Source organism: Centruroides vittatus, unplaced genomic scaffold, assembly GCF_030686945.1.
Source record: "Centruroides vittatus isolate TY-2023 unplaced genomic scaffold, ASM3068694v2 scaffold_752, whole genome shotgun sequence".
NCBI classification, from domain to species: Eukaryota; Metazoa; Arthropoda; class Arachnida; order Scorpiones; family Buthidae; genus Centruroides; species Centruroides vittatus.
Genome location: NW_027122716.1, coordinates 322,762 through 341,366, shown reverse-complemented (window position 1 = coordinate 341,366; position 18,605 = coordinate 322,762). Strand labels below are relative to the sequence as shown.

Sequence of the window (18,605 nt, the reverse complement as noted above, 5' to 3'; positions counted from 1 at the left end):
CATTTTCTTACGAGCATGCAGGGAATCGAGCAGAATAAATTCTAAATCATGATAAATAAACTGGGTACACGCGTACCGGTATACCTGGTGTGTACCCGACTTAAGAGGAAAATATAAATATGCCTGTTTGCAATGGAAACATCGAGAGAAAATGATCTTTTCTGTTACTTTAAGTAATCACAACCCATTCAAAATTTCATTGGGTCGCGAGATTCTTCGTTTTTATTCCCGTTATCTCGTCTCTATTCGCATTTTTAACTAAATATTTTATGTACAGAATCAATTAAACCCAGTGATTCGAATGCTGTTTTAATGTGTTTACATGAAAACAAGGTTTAATTTAATTTAAATTGTAGATTTGGATGAGTTCGGTTTGCTTAGATGCGAGCAATTAGATATAATCTAAAGTATATAATACCAAGATGTTTATAAAATCAAATACTAGCCATTTAACCCATTTATTCTCAATGTTATTTGTATCAGTGTTACTACTTGTTACATTTGTCAGCATGCTGTGTTAAACAATACTTAAAATACAAAAGAATAATCATTAAAAGGGCAGATGATAACTCGCATCATCATCACTTCGTCTTATGTGTTGTGCTGATCGTTGGCATCGAGTCATACGTCATATTAATAGAATTACACAAGTTGGAAATGTGTTTCCTGTTACGTAAACCCTTGTTTTCGTTGTGTTTTCGGTGAATTATTTCGTATTAAGCTTATAAATTCAGCCCTTATAAGGCAACGGGTTCTACGAACTCTATGTGAAATTGGCAAGACACTTTCGTCTTCCGAACCATAGAAACTTATTACTGTTCCTGTCTGGGCAATCATAGAAATTTACTCTTACTTCAGTTGATCTTATAATGGATATACATCAGGGAGGAGCACGTGTTCAAGAACACTTCATTTGGATTGGAAATCTTGCTTCATTTTAATATTTATTAAGAGTAAAGAATGATTTTAATACGTATATTCCGTTCTAATTTCGTTTCTTAATTAGAAATCACCCGGTTAATTAGATTAATAAATATATTTAAAATAAATTGTTATACACTGCTGATGCTTTTTAACTTTGATTTTAATATATTTGTAATCAAAATAGCGTTATATAATTTGAAAAATAGCCACGAATATTTACTATTAAGTTATACAAGGAAATCTGTGCTATAAATTTACCTTTTAAGCTTTCGTTTTATGAAAAAAACATAATAATAATAATAAACTGTAACCTTACATTGAGCTTAGCTTATTAAATCTTTCAATAATAATAATTAGCTTTTAATAAGATTTTTTGGATTTTTATTCACTTTAATAGCCATATTTATTTAGTCTAATGCAGATTTACATTAAATATTTCCTATTTTTCTGTGTTATTATTTGCATAATAGTGTTATTAATAAGTGGGATCAAGAGAAAAATCTATGGCAATATTATAAAATTTAACACAAATTACTTAACTATTTAAGAAGTTTAAATTAATTTCTTCTTTAAAATACCTTTAAAAAATTATTTCTTTAGTTTTATTATTTGCATTCTTTTATTATTAGAAAGGAAATGGGAATTAAATTTATTTACATAAAAGATAATATATATATATATATATTGGAGTAATGTTTAATAATTGTGAATTTAATTGAAAATATTCCATTCAAAATTTGTTTTTATATCTTTTTTTCTTTTGTTAAAAACTGCATTTAAGAAGGAAAAAAAATAGACATTATTTTAATTGGAGAAGGAGTTTAAAAGTAAGAAAAATGAAAATTAATCGACATCTTGAATGGCAAAACAATAGTTTTCTTTGGATTTTTTAGTAAAAATATTATAAAAATACCCTTAAATTAAACTGTAATTTATTCACGAGTGTTGCTAAAATTAAGAAATTTTGCTTAATTATTAAAGTGTACGGGCGAAGGAATGTTTTGTGGCGTATACTTCTTTTTTAATTTCGTGTATTGGAGTGACTGGTTAACAGGTTTATTCACGGTCAAATAAATTTTTGAATAATTTCATACCTTCGGATAATGCATCGCACGGGCCTTATTAATTGCCAAAATACACGTTATTGTGTCATTATCATAAAACGAACTCGCGATTTGTCGTGTTAGTGTTCGAAATGTTCATTTTTCGAACTTTAAAACGTTCGATGTTCGATCGAATTCGATGTAATATCTTATATCAGAATTTATCGTTAACATATTTTCTTTAGACGTAACTTATTATTTATTGGATGAAAGCTTAATAAATTTTCAAAAGTAATTTTTAATGCAGTTTTTTTTTTATTATCGGTTTCTTGATGTATTTGTATAGCGAATGGTTAACCAGCAAATTTCGATTACCAAGAAAGAGCTATATGCATGAAATCAATGGAAAGATATAATAATCTAAGGCAGTTTTTCCAATGCACGCTTCTTACCTGTTCCGAGAGGGGGAAGGGAAAAAACGAGTTACGATAATCAACCGTTCGCCACATTTTTGAAATTACCTGTCAGTTGGCTTGATGTAACCTTCTTAGTTGAACTACAAAAGAATCAACTGCAGCCAATCTGTTGCTGTGAGTAAATACACTCAGCCAACGAAAGATATTGGGTAATATTTTAAGTCTTGACAAGTCCAGAGTGGCTTGTATGACAACCGAGTCAGTCGATAAATGAACGAAGAGACCACACTTTCCCATCTTTTTCTCATTGTGTGTCGTTCGAACCAAGTTTTAACTTGTGTTGATTTTTGACTCGGACGTTATCGTTTTAGGTTCTCTACCAAAGAAGCAGCCACACACGCCATTGTCGCCACTCACAATACAGATATCATTGGTCAGACAGTCAAGTGCTCGTGGGGTAAAGAATCGGGTGATCCAAACAATCAACAGCAACAACAGGTAGATGTATGGATCAAATTTTTTGCCTCGTCCATCGCAAAATATGTTAATTTTAAAGTGGTTTAAAATTTTGTTTGTGTTTACAGAATATAGCGGCTCAGTATACCTATCCATACCAACAAATGGGATACTGGTATCCGCAGAGTTATCCTCAAATACAAGGGCAATTTGTTCAAGGAATGCAATATCCTTTCAGCCAGTATTATGGACAAGGATTTGGGTAAGTAAAGCTCCGGTAGTCTGAATTCCTTATTTTTAATATATCATCTATTGTCTTTCAACAAACGATTCTAAACTTTAAATATTCTTTGACAGTGCGGTTGTTGTGTGCGCCGCTTGCTAAAGCAGACATTCTGCTTTGTATATTTTAATAGCAATGAAATAGAAACGAAAAAGAAGGGAAAAAGACGTCTTTATAATACGCGTGCATTTATGTGAGGGTTTTTCTCCATCCCTGGAAGACGAGCCAGCATAACAAATCACAAATGGAAATTCACATTCTCTTCGTTGACGCAGTGCATATTGATTTTTGTGACCTGCATATTGTCACCGGAAAACGAAACGATTCCTTGTTGGTCCCTGAATGCTAAACTTAGACTGGTTCTCTTAGGTTGTATTGAGTTTCATTTCATAACGCGCAAAGACAGTCCTGCATTTTTGATCACATTCGTTCGTGCAAATGTCATTTATTCTTTTTTTATTATCATTATTATTACTTTCACTTTTTCACCATTCAAAGACAAGATTTAAAAACATTCAAAAACTCGTGGAAATCGTAAACTTGCTTACAACACTCCTACGGATAAGCGACGTTTATGTTTTAAAATCTTCAGTAAAAGTCAGTTTTCCTCTTCTTCTACTTTAAAAATCATGCAAAAAATTCATTAAAAGTTTATAATAATGCATTACCATTGGCGTTTTCGTTTTAAACATCGATAAATGAGATAATAATGCGAAAGTCGATGGGTATAAACGGTACAAAGACGGTAATTAGAGATCGCCCGATAGGACTACAGTTACCTGTTGACGATGTCACCAATATCAGGATAATAAGCAATTGTTATGCAAATATAAAGCATATCGTTATCCCTGCCTTTAACGGACAAGTCGAACGTTTCCCAAATATTTAACTTGTGCCAAACCTATCGATGGAACAGTGAAACACATTTAAGTAAATCAATAGCATGATTGCAGCTTGTCACGAAATCTGACCATATTCGATACATTGAAGCGAAATGTGTATACTTTATTTATTAAAATTGATTTAAAACGCTGCCACACCTATCCAGCAACGTGGTTAAATATCGCCCATTATCCGGTTAATGTATGATGAATTTAAATTGGTATTTTACACAAGACGAAAACTTTCAATTTTATATTAAATGGGTACTTACCCGTCCCCCTTTTTTCAATAATTAATACGTAAGTAACTTATACTATATAAAAATCACTGGCGAATATTAAAGAGAATCTCAGTAGTTTCCAATTATTTTATCGTAACTTTGGTCAATTCGTGTTTGTGTCGTTTTGACAGGCACACTTTGTCTCCTATAACCGAACTGCACCTTGGCATGAAGCCATACTGCTGCACTCCATCCATCAAAACGGTTTAAGTAGAGATCATTTCTTATCTAAATGAAGGCGACAAACCATTTCTTATCTGAAAAGAATAACATATTGGATAATAATAAGATTTAATTAATAAGAAAACTTTTTCTCACAAAAATGAATTATCGCGCTAATAAGTTAACTTCAAACTAATTATTCACTGCTTGATTCTCCCATAAAAATTTCGTATTCCAATTTTTATACACACAAAATATAAGAAATTATATAAAATTTATTATATGCATTTCACCCAAATCTTTTCTAATTAAAGCCGATAGATTGATTGGAAATTTGTTTATAAACAAGTTCACAATGGAAGACAGTGTCTTGTGTTTCTTTACACATTCTTTAATTATCGAATGTATTTTTTTATTTTGTTTCCGTTGGTGGAAATGAGATTTAAGAAAATTTCTCTAATTTATTAAATAGTTTATTAGATCAAATAATCATATTATCAGGTGATGGTTATAAAAAGATTTGCAGCATCACTCGTCAGATAGCGGATGACAATTTCATTACTGTGTCTGTGTCCGTGTCCAGTCGAAAGCTCAGTTAATGAAATTGCTTCATTCTTTTCTTTTTTTACAGAACTTATCAACCTGTTTTATGTTCTGTGTAGTTAGTGACGAAGTACCAAACAAAATAATAATAATAATTCTACTATACTATTTGTTGATATGTTTTAATTTCACATAAAGTTGTTTCTCGTGTCTTAATATATATTGTATTGGTGTAAAAGAAAAACAATTAAAAAAAATCGTATTTGTATATAAATATATAAATGTAGATACATAATTTATAGTGTAGGTTGCAGAAATTTTATTATAAAATTTTGATTGTTTAGCAATTACACGAAGAGAATGAAACGCTTTTAAAAATTCAATACATGTTAATTATCTGTTTGCATTATCATTTGATCGATGGTGTGTTTGTAGATTTCAAATCTTTACGATCAAAATATTATAAAAATAAAACTTTTCCTACATTAATATATTAATTTTCGTGTTTTAGCTTATTATATGCGCTTGTATCGTGTACCATGAAAGATGTAAAAAGTAATTAGCCCACATAAAGAACTGTTTTGTATTCTCAAACGTTGCCTAAAATACCGCATTTTTTTTCTTTTCATTTAGCTAATTGAATTCTATTAATTTTATATATAAAATAATTCTATTTTCATTTATGAATTTTTACTGTATAAAAAAAAATTGGTTTGTCTGCTTCCATAATTTTAAATATTTGTGTGTTTGTGTGTTTTTTTTTTTAATTGGCAGAATGGGAATGCAGATGGCATGGCAAGGTATTCCTGGTCAACCTCAAATGGCAGCAGCAGCAGCAGCAGCAGCCGCAGCACAGAATCCCATGGGTCAAGGTCTTCAACAACCAGGAATGATAGGTACCTATCCTATGCAGCAGTACCAGGCTCAGTAACTGAAGCCAGGTCGATACATTTGCACCCCGAAAAAAAACTTAGTTAATAATAACGACTCATCATAGGATCCCACCAAAAACAAAAATATATATATATATATTAAAAAAATTATTGGAAAAAGTTGAACAATGGGCATTTGGGCTCCTAAGGATTTGTCTACGGATACATATAAACATATATATATATATATATACATCCATATACACATACAAGCAAATATATATATATATATGTATATATATACAAACATATAAATATATATATATACACATATATATATAAGATATTATATATGATATATATATATATATATATATTAAGTAATCTTACTATAGCACCTCTTGTGTTTAGTATCTCTGTTCCGATTAGCTGTGTCTGTTCATCGTCCAAATTTCCGTCGCCCTAATGCTTTGCTGTTGAACGGAAAACGAAGGAAAGTTAGAAAAAAAACTAAATAAATAAATTACAAGTCGTATTTACGCGTCCGAATATACGAACAGACTACGATGGATACGCGAATGTCTGTGTGTATGTTAAATGGGCGGAAGGGGAGCATAGGAAAACAGAAAATAATAATAATAATATTAATCTCGCGTCCTGCATTTGTAAACTGTTGTAGAAAACAAAGAAAAAAAAACAATTGAGATAGTTCGTATTTATCTGTAGGAACTGACTGTTCGGTTTGCTGGATTGTGGTTGTGAATTGGACAAAACAATATCTCAGATCACTTGTTTTCCGATTAGACCCGCGTGTACGAGAGTCAGATTTCAATTCGCACGCAGTATATATATATATAAATATATATGTATATATACATACACACATATATATATATATATAAATATATAGTTTATCCTCCCGGAAAAAAAAAAAAAAAAAAGGAAACCTGCGGGTGGCTTAACGTCCCTCTTGCCACCGTTTAAAGAGTAGTAATATTAAGGCAAAGGAAAAAATAATAATAATAAAATCCTGCAATGTTATATTCTGTACCGTGTTATAATGAAAAATAACGTATTGTCCCGTGTTGGTCGATTGATCCCCGCTTGTTGCATTCGTTTTGTTGTCTGCACATCTTTGTCTCCAAGCACCTGTTCTATATGCTGTAACTTCCTGATGGAGACACCCAGCCTTTAACAGGCTTCCAAGCAGCAAATAAAGAGGGAAATGGATATAAAAGATTACTCCCCCGCTTCAACATGTACAGTGTCCGTTACAATCTCCATTTTTGTCCCTTTTTTTGGAATTTAGATAAAAGAAATTAGAGTCCTATTTTCGAACCTTGCTTCCATTATACTGGAAAAAAAGAAGAAATAAATAAATAAGTAAATAAATATGTAGAGAGAGAGAGATCATCGGGAGATTTAAGATATAAAAAAAATATTGCCTTTTTTCATAACGACAATATAAAAAAAAATACAAATTTTATATTGTTTTTTAGCGCTTCACCGTTAATATCAGTTGCTTCCAGATATTTTTGAAAAGGGAAAAAACAAATATTTAAAAACGTTCAAAAGCTTTATTTGTAAAAAAGCTTACGTAATTACTTTTAAATATATTCCTCAGCAGACTTTTACGACCCTTTGGAATTAGTGGTCAGTTGTTAATAAAGAAAAAAAAACAAATAAACAAATATAAGCGGATATTTTCATACTGGATTGTGCTCGACCTGTATTCAGTTGCCACATCTGAAAGAGAAACAGATATAAAGTCGCAAATATGCCAAGTCCCGAAAATTGACGTAGAAGACTTATAGTAGATAAACCTGGTGTACAAAAAATTTAAAAAAATGAACGGATATGTAGACTTTTTGTCCATTTAGAATGGGTGGATCTTTCCTGTTCTGCCAAAAAAAAAAGGTGTTTTCATTATTCAAACGGCGGTAACTTCACACAGGTTATCGTAAAATTTAAGCCAACCGTAGGAAGTGAGCGAATTCGTTTAAAAAAAAAAAACCTCGTAGATTTTGCTAGGTTCTCGTAGATTAGAAAAAAAAAATGTAGAATATAAGATAAGCTGTGACAATTTTTTTCTCTTAAGAACCGTTCAGAGTCGATGAGACGAGATAACAGTTTCTCCTTCGGTGATGCAAAAGAAATTATAACACTCTCTCACAACATCGGCTGCTGTCTTTGTTTAAAAAATAAACAAAAACAGACAAAAAAATTAAGCGTTCTGCTCTGTCTACATATTCGGGCTACCTTTATCCAAGTAAATAAATAAAAAGAAAAAATATATACGGAATTCCCATCTCCCCATTCTCCTCTCTCCTCCCGATTGTAAGCGGACAGGCGCTTTTGCCGTAGGAAAGTAGTTCACTTTTTCTTGTAATAAATCGTCGTCCTCAAGTTTTGGGCTCACGGAGCCGACCCACGACGGAACGTAATCTAGTAACGTAGACACTTAGATAATTACGTAGCTCATCATCACTAGAAGTTATTAAAAAAAAAAAAAAAGTAAATAAGGACGCTGAAACGGAAGTTATTCTCCTGTCCATCCCTTACCCCAATTTCCCTCTCCCCTTATCGAGTCGGAGTTGGGATATGTATTAAAAAAAAAAAAAAAAATAGTTAGGCAGTGTACATAACAGGCCACCTTTTTATCGTATTTACAAAAAAAAACAAATGAAATATATTAATGGCTGCCTGGTTTCTTTGTTTTCAGTTTCGTTTTCTATAAGCGTTAGAAGTGATTAAAAAATACGAGTTAAACCGAATTTGTTGTTTAGTCGAGAAAAAAATAATAATAATAATGATACAATTAGAAGGCCTCGTGCATTTTAGGAACGTAATTTCCCCCAACCCCTCGTTTTTGTTCAATGACAAAGTATTATTTCTGTAACATTCGCGTTTGTTTGAAGTACACTGTAAGTATATACAGTTGTTTGGAGGGAACAGCTCAGAGGTGCAGTACTAGGAATTGTTCTGGTGTGTTTGATGTCTTAACCTAGTACTGGCCTATTTATTTCCCCCATCTGTTGGGTTATAGTGTTTAGATGAAGAAATGATAAACTGATGATGTGTGAAAAAAAAGAGGAAACTGTTATTTATGTTGAATCCCACTTCCTCCAAACTTAAGAACACCGGACATGTGGAATTAAAGTTGTGGAGGTATAAAAATAGCAGAGAAAATAAAAAGTGGAGAATTTGTATGTTTTCTTTCTTGTGGTGTCCTTTCTTTCTTTATATATATATATATAAAACTTATATAAATATTCACACGCACAGGTGATCGATACGAGTGAAATAAATTAACAAATGTTTTCCACCCCAACACGAGTATTACGGTTAATCGAGTATCTAATGTAGCACGACCACCGACGAGCAGAAATGCTTGAGAGGTTAGTTATTTGTAAAACGTAAAGTAATGTTCGATAAATAAAATCTAGAAGAAAACCCGTCATACAAAGGAAAGTGTAGCTAACTGTTGGCGCAGAAAAAAACATTATCAGTGAATTCGCATACCTTTGCTGTCAAAACGAAAGGAAAAATTAAACTGTAGAGTCTATTTAAATTTAAATAGGAAACTTTAACAATAGTACTTTTTTTTTTTCTTTTCCTTTTTTACTTCCCGAGCTTTGAAAGTCCAAGATTTCTACTCGAATTTAACTTTTAATAGGCGTATCCTAACGGGATAACAATTAGGAAGCGCGAATCTCTACTTAAATTAACATAAATTCAGATTAATAGTGAAATTTTCTAAATAATTAAAGCATTCGAATGGATTTTATTTTTAAAAGTATGAATCGAAATGAATAAGTAATTTAATTAATGCGAGCGAGTTTTGAAAATCGAACGTATGGTCGAGTGTTACTTGAAGCATTCTTCTAGTGTTTAATGTATAATAAGTAAACTAAAATCGCTCTAATTAACGGGAAGAAAGGAAAACAAAGTAAAATTCTTCAAAAAAAAAAAAAAAATACATAATTTTGTCTCCGAATTTCGATACAAATCGGTAAATTTTAACCTTAACTTTTATCCCGTAAATGTTTTATTGTATGACTTAATACATTATTTACACAAATATGAAAAGAATTAATAATAAATTTAACTAATTTAATGTGTTTTTATTATAATAACACATCTGCAATTCCTCCGTTCTACGCGGTAATGTACGAGTGAGAAACTTCCAGCGGTGGAGTCCGGATTCGATTCCCGTACGGAAAAGTCGCAAAGTATTAAGAATAAAAATAGAAATAATTGTCTAAAGTTAACTTTCTTATTATTAAACACAATTATTATCCGGAAAGTTTAACTTTATAATTAATATTACAAAAAAATCAAATTAAAAACCAGAAAAAAATTGCCCGGTTTGTAATAAATCAGCGGCATTCGTACTTTAAATCGGATGTCAACTTAATAAATTTCGATTAAAAAAATGAGATAATTTATAATTTTGTCGTCATAATTTTTAATAAAAAAAGAAAAACAAGAAGAATATATCATTAAAATTAAAGAATGAATACACTTTTATCCGCATCCCATTATGTATTTGAATACTTTCTCATATAATAATTATTCGAACAAATTAGTAGAAGGACGATCGTGTTTTTCTAACTTTTTAACAGACAGACACACACATACACGACTGACAATAAGTCACTTTGACAGTTATTATTCGTCTAAACTGAATGGAAAGTTAATCTATAACAGAGCATTGCTTTATAATGTTTTTTTTTATAGAAGCCATTTTTTTTAAATTTTGTGCTTCGGTTTATATATTTTATTTAAAAAATGATTCGAAAAATTCTTCGAAATAATAAAATTTGAGATTGAAAGCGTTAAAACACCTGCAGATCGAGTCGTGTTTTAAAATTCTGTACGTTACGCCTTTAGATTTTAAAATGATTTTCTGGATTTTCGACAGTTTTTTTACATTTTTAGATTCAAAGTCGAAAGATTTAACTTCGAGTTTATAAAATATCAATTTAATTTTCATTCGTAACTTATCGAAATGCGTTAAAATAAGACATTTTTCTTCGTTACGTCAAGTAAATTAACGTTAAAAACGACTTTTTAATATTGTAAAATTGAAACGACGTAATTAAAAACCGTTAAATATTTTAAATAATTTAATAAATCGAGAAAAAAAAATGGCGTAATAATTAATTAATATGAAAAAATTGGAATTATTTTGGCTTCTGAGGTTGGAGGTTGCACCTGATTTATTTATTTTATTGCAAGATTAAATATGGTGATGCTCGAACGAGCAAGAGATGACCTCCCTGTATTAAAAAAAAAAAAACGAGCTAAAAATAGTTACAACAACACAAAAGAAGTTTACAAACTTAAACTATGGTTAATTTTTTTTTTAATAAAATAATAATATTTTACATGATTTTTATCAATTAATATGAAGAAAAAAATGAATTTTTTACGTATAAAATCATGTAATTCTCTATGTGAAAGGGTCGTGGTGGTGTCATCCAAAAATATAAGCAGACATAAAATAATGAATCGATACGTAATGGCTCAAAAGTTTAAAAGTTCATGAGATCTTCCATAGCCAAGATGGGAATTTCCTATCTCGAGTTTATATAATTGCATATATTAATTATTAAAATATTAAGAAATGTATTTAGATAGGATTTTAATTCGAAATTAAATAAGTTATGGTGTTTAGCATTGAATTTTTAACTCGGTTACAACACTTGAAATGTATTTATTGAGGAATTAAAAACGAGAACCCATTACAAATTTAGTTTTCACATTACGCGATTGTAAGTGTGTGGCTCATTAAAAATTACAATAAAGAACCGTAATTACGAAAATGATGAATGTTGTCATTAGTAATTTATAGAGGAATTTCGATAATTTAGAAATGTCCAAGGTGCAAAATCATCGGCGCATATAAACAATTATTTTCAGGAGATTTCTCTCCATTATTTATGCACGTTTTAATTATATTCTTGGGCTTATTATTATTATTATTATTTTTTATATATTAAACACTAATCGAGTGGCATAAAAAAAACTAAGTCTTATACAGTTTGATTCGGTTGTTAAATAATTTGAGCGCGCATTAATCGAATTCTAGTGTGAATATTCGTAACATAATTTAGTCTACATCATTGGCACGGGAGATGATAATCATCGAGTTACAACTATGCAATCAAAATGATATGCATCTGCAATTTGGCAAATTTGATCGGAATTTTTATTGTTATTGAGGGGCGAGAAAAGAGCCTAATTTAGGAAAATTACGGCAAAAAGTCACTCTTTCGACTGGGGGATAAAAAAAAAAAGACTTTAAACTTTATATTTTTTTTCCCCTCGTTTAATGTTACTCATTTTACAATTCGCATCTACGGAACTTCTCGTGTGACATTTTAAATTTGTACCTTTACGTCTTTAAAACTTTATACAAAAATTTTAAATTATTTATGGCAATTTCAAAGCCTTCGAGTTTTATTTTACATTGTTTCGTGTGTCACGCGAAGTGTTTTTGCATAAAAGACCTTATTAATGTCAAAAATTTAAGACGAATTTATTAGTACGAACAAATAAAACGTGGAGAAAAATCGTTTGGAAAGTTTGTCGACCCCTCTTCTAAGCTATATAAGACCTCGACACTATCGAATAATAAAGTTTGCCACTTGGTAGGGGGTCGCGATTCACCGGTTGAAGTACATCGCTTCCATTATCAACGACTCGGCAAATAGCTAGTGTTCAAACCCACAAATGAAGAAAAATGTCGAACAGAAACGATATACGAGTTTAAGGTCTGTCTGGGTAAGAATAGAACGAAATCGGACTTTTCGGTCCCGGTGATGGATAGGAGCAAGCATAGCTGTTTTCAGATATAGCCGATAATACCGGTTTGTGGAAAAAAAAAACGTTCGATCGGGAAGAATGCGGAAAAGCAATCAGACTACGCTTCCTTCCACTCCCTCCCCATTTTTTCTTTTTTCTAGTCGAAAATTGCACCCACGTTTCTCGGTCGTCGGGTGTTTCTTTCCGACGTTTTCATTGTTTAGAAGAGCGCAGCATTTCAATGACCCTTCTTGCTGGCAAGCGTTCAACCCCGTCTCTTCTTCTTCTTCCTTGTTTTCCTTAAGTAAGATCTAAGAGCGCGAGCCCGGCTTTGAAAGACTCCGAAATGCACCAAGCTGGCACCGTCCCAAGCCCAAGTATCACTATGTCGAGACCAGGCTGCAGTTTGCCCTTCCGTCCAAATTTGATTGATGAGCGTTCCGCTTTTCAACGGGATACTATACGAGATGGATAGGGCCTCATAATTTTCGGATGTTCTGCTTAGTGGGGGGATAAGGAGCGGAATGGGTCCTCGCGCTCCGCTTTCAGGTGTCCCCTGACAGGAAAATCATCTCCAAGGTGACAACTTTCGGAAGGCATCCGTCGCCCGCTCGCGCTTTTGTACTTTTTTCCATCCGGTAACACCGATCCTTCTGTGACGTTTCGGGGATGACGTCTGGACGTATTTTTCCACGACTGAAGCTCGACTTTAATTAATTATCTGTAGAAAAAGATAGAGCGAGTTTCTGTGGCATCAAACGCAGAAGGAAGATCCTGGTGTAGAGAAAAGATCTTATTACAAACAAGTCATGTTGTAAAACCCGCAGAGCGAAAAAAGACATTCTTCCACTCCATTCGTTTAGCATTTATCTTTTGGTCCGAGTCATCCCACTCTTTTCTCCTAACCGTTCGAGCATCCAACAAACGGTGACGAAAATACAATATCGGAGTGCGCTATTGTCCGGCCAACTGTGCCCGAAAAGGAAGTTTCCTCCCACAAAACTAGCGACTTAAATATATTTGGGACACCGGGGGAACGGGAAATGTTGTCGTATCACGCCTCCAGAGGGCGACGTCGTAGCGTGACTCTTCCTTAAGTGCTGGAGAAGGTCCGAACTGGCGCCGGATTAGACTTTAAATAAAAGGAAATTCGTTTTAAAATATTCCTACGTCGATCAAATTATTATTATAAACCAATAAAGATGTAAATTTTACAGCATTTAACGGTTTGTTTCCATCTAAAGACACGCGTACGTACTTCGTACGGTAATTTACACGTTTTAATCCGCATCTTGTTTACTTCTAGCCCAAATAATACAGACTTGTGTAAAATAAACAATTAATATTATGTTTAATGCGGTGGATTGTCCGGGTTAAAGTAACAAAACTGATTGCGTTATCCTATGGGCAAAAAAGGATACTTGTCTGGGGCTTCCACCAACAAAGAGTCCCAAACCAAGATATTTCTTCGAAGAAAAACGTCTGAAGTCAACATTGTACATAGGGCCCCCTAATTCAAACTTGCTTGGGCCTCACGAAGCTATAATCCGCCATTGTGCTTCGGTATCAAGGAGGTGCTCGGCACTAATAAGTACCCCGTAGATACGCCTCTGTGTTAAAGTATATCGGTTAACGGGAGTTTTTACGTGTTTCCGATTTAAATTATCTAAAATTTTGCTAAAAATTATCGTTACCCTTAATATAATTCCGTGTTATAAAGTGTGTTCACTGTTTTTAAATCCATAAAAAAAAAAATATTAAGCGCTGGCATGAACGTGTGTTGTGCCTTGATCAATCAAAGAACAGCAAAATAATTTATCGTGCGAAGTATTATTAAAATTATTACGGCATTATATTGCACTTACGAAGATTATTATGCTTATGAAATTAATGAATCACTTAATAGAAGCGTACGTATGAATTACGGAATTTTTACGCGCTCTTCCCCAATAATCACTCAAAAATATTAAGGAAGAAACAATACAGAAAATAAGTAATAAAACCGAAATTAATTTTAGTAATTAAAAATTCTATTAAAACCAACGTTTAAAACAATTGGAATTTTTTTTCTGCGGCCATAAATTATCACCGTTTAAATTAGAAAACGGTTTTTTTTTATATCGATAAATAATAATAATATTTTATTGTCTTACGCAAAATCAATATTCAGTATACGATTTAGACAGCTTCCTTGATAAAAATATATGTAAATCTACGTTTAAAAAAGGGGGGAAATGGCGCACCGATATAAAAAAAAAATTGTCACGTCTCGGACTTATCATTTACAAAACAGATTTTTAAAAAATATCCCTCCGATAAACAATAATAATAAAAAAAAACAATGCGATAAAATATACAAATGGGATTTTTCTCTGTTTGGTTCGACGAAATTTATAATGAACGACGAGGGAATTGGTCGAATTTACGAGAAAATTGGATTTGAAGTTTAATCAGGATTGCAGTTTATGATTTAAGTATAACGGATCGGATTTAGAATTTTGGAGCGCGGGGGGAAGAGAGAGAGAGAGAGAGAAGAAGGGAAAAAAAGGGATAGAGAATGCCATAAATGGTTATTAACGAGGGAAAATCCAAATATTGCATAATAAGTCGTGAAGAGAATTATTGCGCCAATTGGCGGATTTTGCTAATTGCATCCTATACGACTCTTGTTTACAGCTCACAAATCTTTATTGGTCCAGTAAATCCGCAATTAATATTCGAGCCAGACGGACGGCGCAATATCAATTAAGTGGGCATGTTTTCAATGACGTAGCCAAGAAAATAATTAAACAAATCGAATTATTTAATTAGCGAGAAGGCCGAGCATTAATGAAGATTGTGATTTTGCACGACTACAATTTATGCATAAAGTAGGGGGGAGGAAAAAGAAGAGGAGGAAGAAGAAGAAGAAGAAGAGAAGAACGTAATGAAATAGTGGATGTGTCGCTATTAGCCCAGGCCATCCGGACAACTTCTCGCTGTTAATATCCACTTAAGCATCACCGTAACTTCCGTAAGAAAACGAGCAGAAAATCGAGAAAAATAAAGAAGAGGAAAGAGGCCAAATTACGGGCGAGTGGCTGACGTAGTTAACATGAGAATAGAGAGATATTTAACGACACAGACGCTGCCGATGTAAATTTCCACTGGTGTCATCAACGTTTAAATGCAGTCATTAAAAATTCAACATCATTTCTTTGCAGGAAACGGGGGAGACAGAGGAAAGATAGCCAAACAAAACAATGGGCTCCTTCCCTAGAAGTGTGTCTCGTTATCTTACACACAGAGAGAGAGACACTCGGCCTTATACTTCTTTTCACTTTCTCTAAACGATGTTTTCCGGTGCCGGATGCGCGCTCCAACACGTCACACGCCGACGTTTACACTTTCAAATTAAAAAAAAAAAAACGACTCGACTTAATATTAATTATTCCGATTAGTCGATAAGCATCCCTTTAAACCGACTTCGATTAGGGAAAATTCGGTAGACGACACGAAATTACCCTTCGTGCCCGTTTTGCTATTATTTCTCTTTTCCGCCGTCTGAGGCGCTCTTTTTTTCAAACGCTATCGTTCTTTTGTCGATCTCACTGTTTCTCGCCGATGGACGAGATCTCGTTAGTATTCAGTGATCAAAGCTGCAGGGATTTGACCGAAGGGGAAAAAAGAAGCGAAGACACCTCGCTCGGGGAACAAAAAGGGAAAAAAAGAAACCTGGTTTAATCGCCCGATTCTGTGTAAGTGAATAAATGTTTCTCAAACAACTGGATAGAAAGTGTAGCAGGGCGCTTAAAGTAGGCAATTATGATCCCGAATTAAAAAAAAAGAAGAAGAAGAGAGGGGGGAAAAAGAGAGAGAGAAATTTCTTCTTATTGTTATCTTCCTTATTGTAGATTACGCGAATTTAACTGAAAAGGAACAATGGCGCCGTGTTTTCGAAACCGAACCCTCAGCACCGACTCTCTCATTCTTTAGCCCATAGCTAAGTAAAACAATAATAATAAAAAAAACGCAGAGAAAAGTCGCACGCGACTCGATTATTTATTTGGCCAACCCCGTGTCCATTTAAAAGAGTAGAATTAATGCGGGGACGTTATTCTCCGTTTCATTGTTTAAATATTAATACACGGCGCCGAGGTCGAATGCGATAGAGCAGAAAAGCTATTTTGGTAAAATGCATAAAGTGCATTTGATAAATTCCAAATGTGTATACCCCTAAATGTCTTTTTTTCCCCTCTCTTCAGTCCACGTCACTTCTCGACCGGTGACGTCACCACGTTAATGGCGGTGTCGAATATTCAAAATTTCTCCTTACAGTTGGTAAGAGGGGGAAGTTTTTCTTCTGTTTAAAGAGTGGGTTATTAAATATCCGCTGCGTGTTTTTCTTGCTTTATAATTCCGGAAGAAGAATATATATATATATATATATATATATAAAAGGAAGGAGAAATAACATTACTTCGCGAATTTGTGACTTTTTAAGTGGAGCGGGTCACATCTGCGTATAACGGTCGGTCGTATTTCATTTCGATCTGGAAGAAAGAAATGTTGGATTTTTCTCGAAACAAAACATTTACATCACGTTTTACGAAGAGACAGGAAGGAAAAGAAGAAGGGGGAGAAGAAAAAAAAGACCGAATGATATTTCCGACAACATAAAAAGTCGTTCATTCCCATCACTTCTTCGTAAGGACATAAAAAAATATATTGTAAAATTCGAGTTTCGTCCACGTCCCATCGACGTTTCCTAGGTTTTTCCGGCTCTTAAATTATATTTTAATTCGTTTTCTTTCCACTTAATCGGGTTTAAATTCGAGGTTAAGACTTATCAATTTCGGTACGTTTAGGTTTATGGCCGCTAGGTGACGTTACGGCGCTGCCAGACGAGGCTGACACTTTGGTATGGCGAGTTTAAAGCGTGGAATTAAAAGTGAAGGCGTGTCAACGGCGGCCAAGATGGAGTAAAGAGTTAAGTTTTTTAAAACTAATGTTACACAGTAGACTTATTTATTAAGTGAAAGTTTTCTTTTGTTTTTCGAGTCACGTAGAACACCATGGGAAATTGTCGGGAATTGTCGCTGTTCCGTGCGATCTCTAACCCCCCTGGAAGGCCGGAAATCGTCGGATCCAGGGGTGGACGGAATTATATTGGGAAGTTTGGGAGTTATTTGGACATTAGCGGAGTCAAGAAAGATAAAAAATGGCGGACGCCGTCCATTTCTCACGCTGCCGTCGTTTTCCGGTAGCGATGGTAATTAATGGTAGGTAGCGCCATCCGCGCCGATCCCAGCTCGCGTCGCGCCAAAACACGATTTATGAGCGAGAGCCGACAGGTGGCGCTTTCCCACGGCCGTTGGCGAGGTGGCGGCCCATCGACCACTTAAAAAGCGCCGTAAGTCACGGAAGTGATTTTTAGCGAGGAAAAAACAAAGGGGAATAAATAAGGCGGAGATGTGTGTGTACCTGAGCATCGATTGGCCTTAATCGCTCGACTTCCACGCGCGCGCCCCCCAACAGAATCGACTGAAAGAGGCCATTCGCCTTCCACCCCTCTCGCACCATTTGGCCAAATGGAATTTCTTCGGCGCTTTGTCTCCTTCCTGTCCCCGTAATAGGCTCGGAATGGTGGAATAACTCTCCGAAAAAGTGATTAAAAGTTGGCCACTTGTTTTTGCAGACGCTCAACCTCTTAAATATGAGAGTTAAAATATTCCTCCGTCTTCTAAGCCAGTCTTGAAGTAAGGCTACTGACGAATTTCTCTTTGCATCCAGTCAAACTTCTATGGCTTACTGGAAATTATTTTATAATAAATTCGTTGCCAATCATTTTTAAAGGTTCCTGGAGCCATCTTGGATTACTCTTTTTCTTTTACGTGTTGCCACAGATTGCCACTCCAGTTTGCAAACCAAGAGGAACACGCTGAATTGAATTAT

General features: G+C 33.8%; 1 protein-coding gene across 2 annotated transcripts in view; it reads left to right on the top strand.

Annotated features, from left to right (window-relative positions):
• Positions 1–9,076, top strand: part of LOC136989729 (nucleolysin TIAR-like) — a 351,363-nt gene extending 342,287 nt beyond the window's left edge. The window contains exons 11-13 of one of the 2 annotated variants that reach the window (XM_067287978.1): positions 2,755–2,881; positions 2,968–3,101; positions 5,764–9,076. In XM_067287978.1, coding sequence (XP_067144079.1) covers positions 2,755–2,881; positions 2,968–3,101; positions 5,764–5,920 — 418 coding nt within the window. In that variant the 3' untranslated portion in view covers positions 5,921–9,076. Of the gene's footprint in view, positions 1–2,754; positions 2,888–2,967; positions 3,102–5,763 lie in introns of both variants that reach the window. The other variant, XM_067287977.1, reaches the window with a different exon arrangement.
• Positions 9,077–18,605: the final 9,529 nt, after the last annotated feature.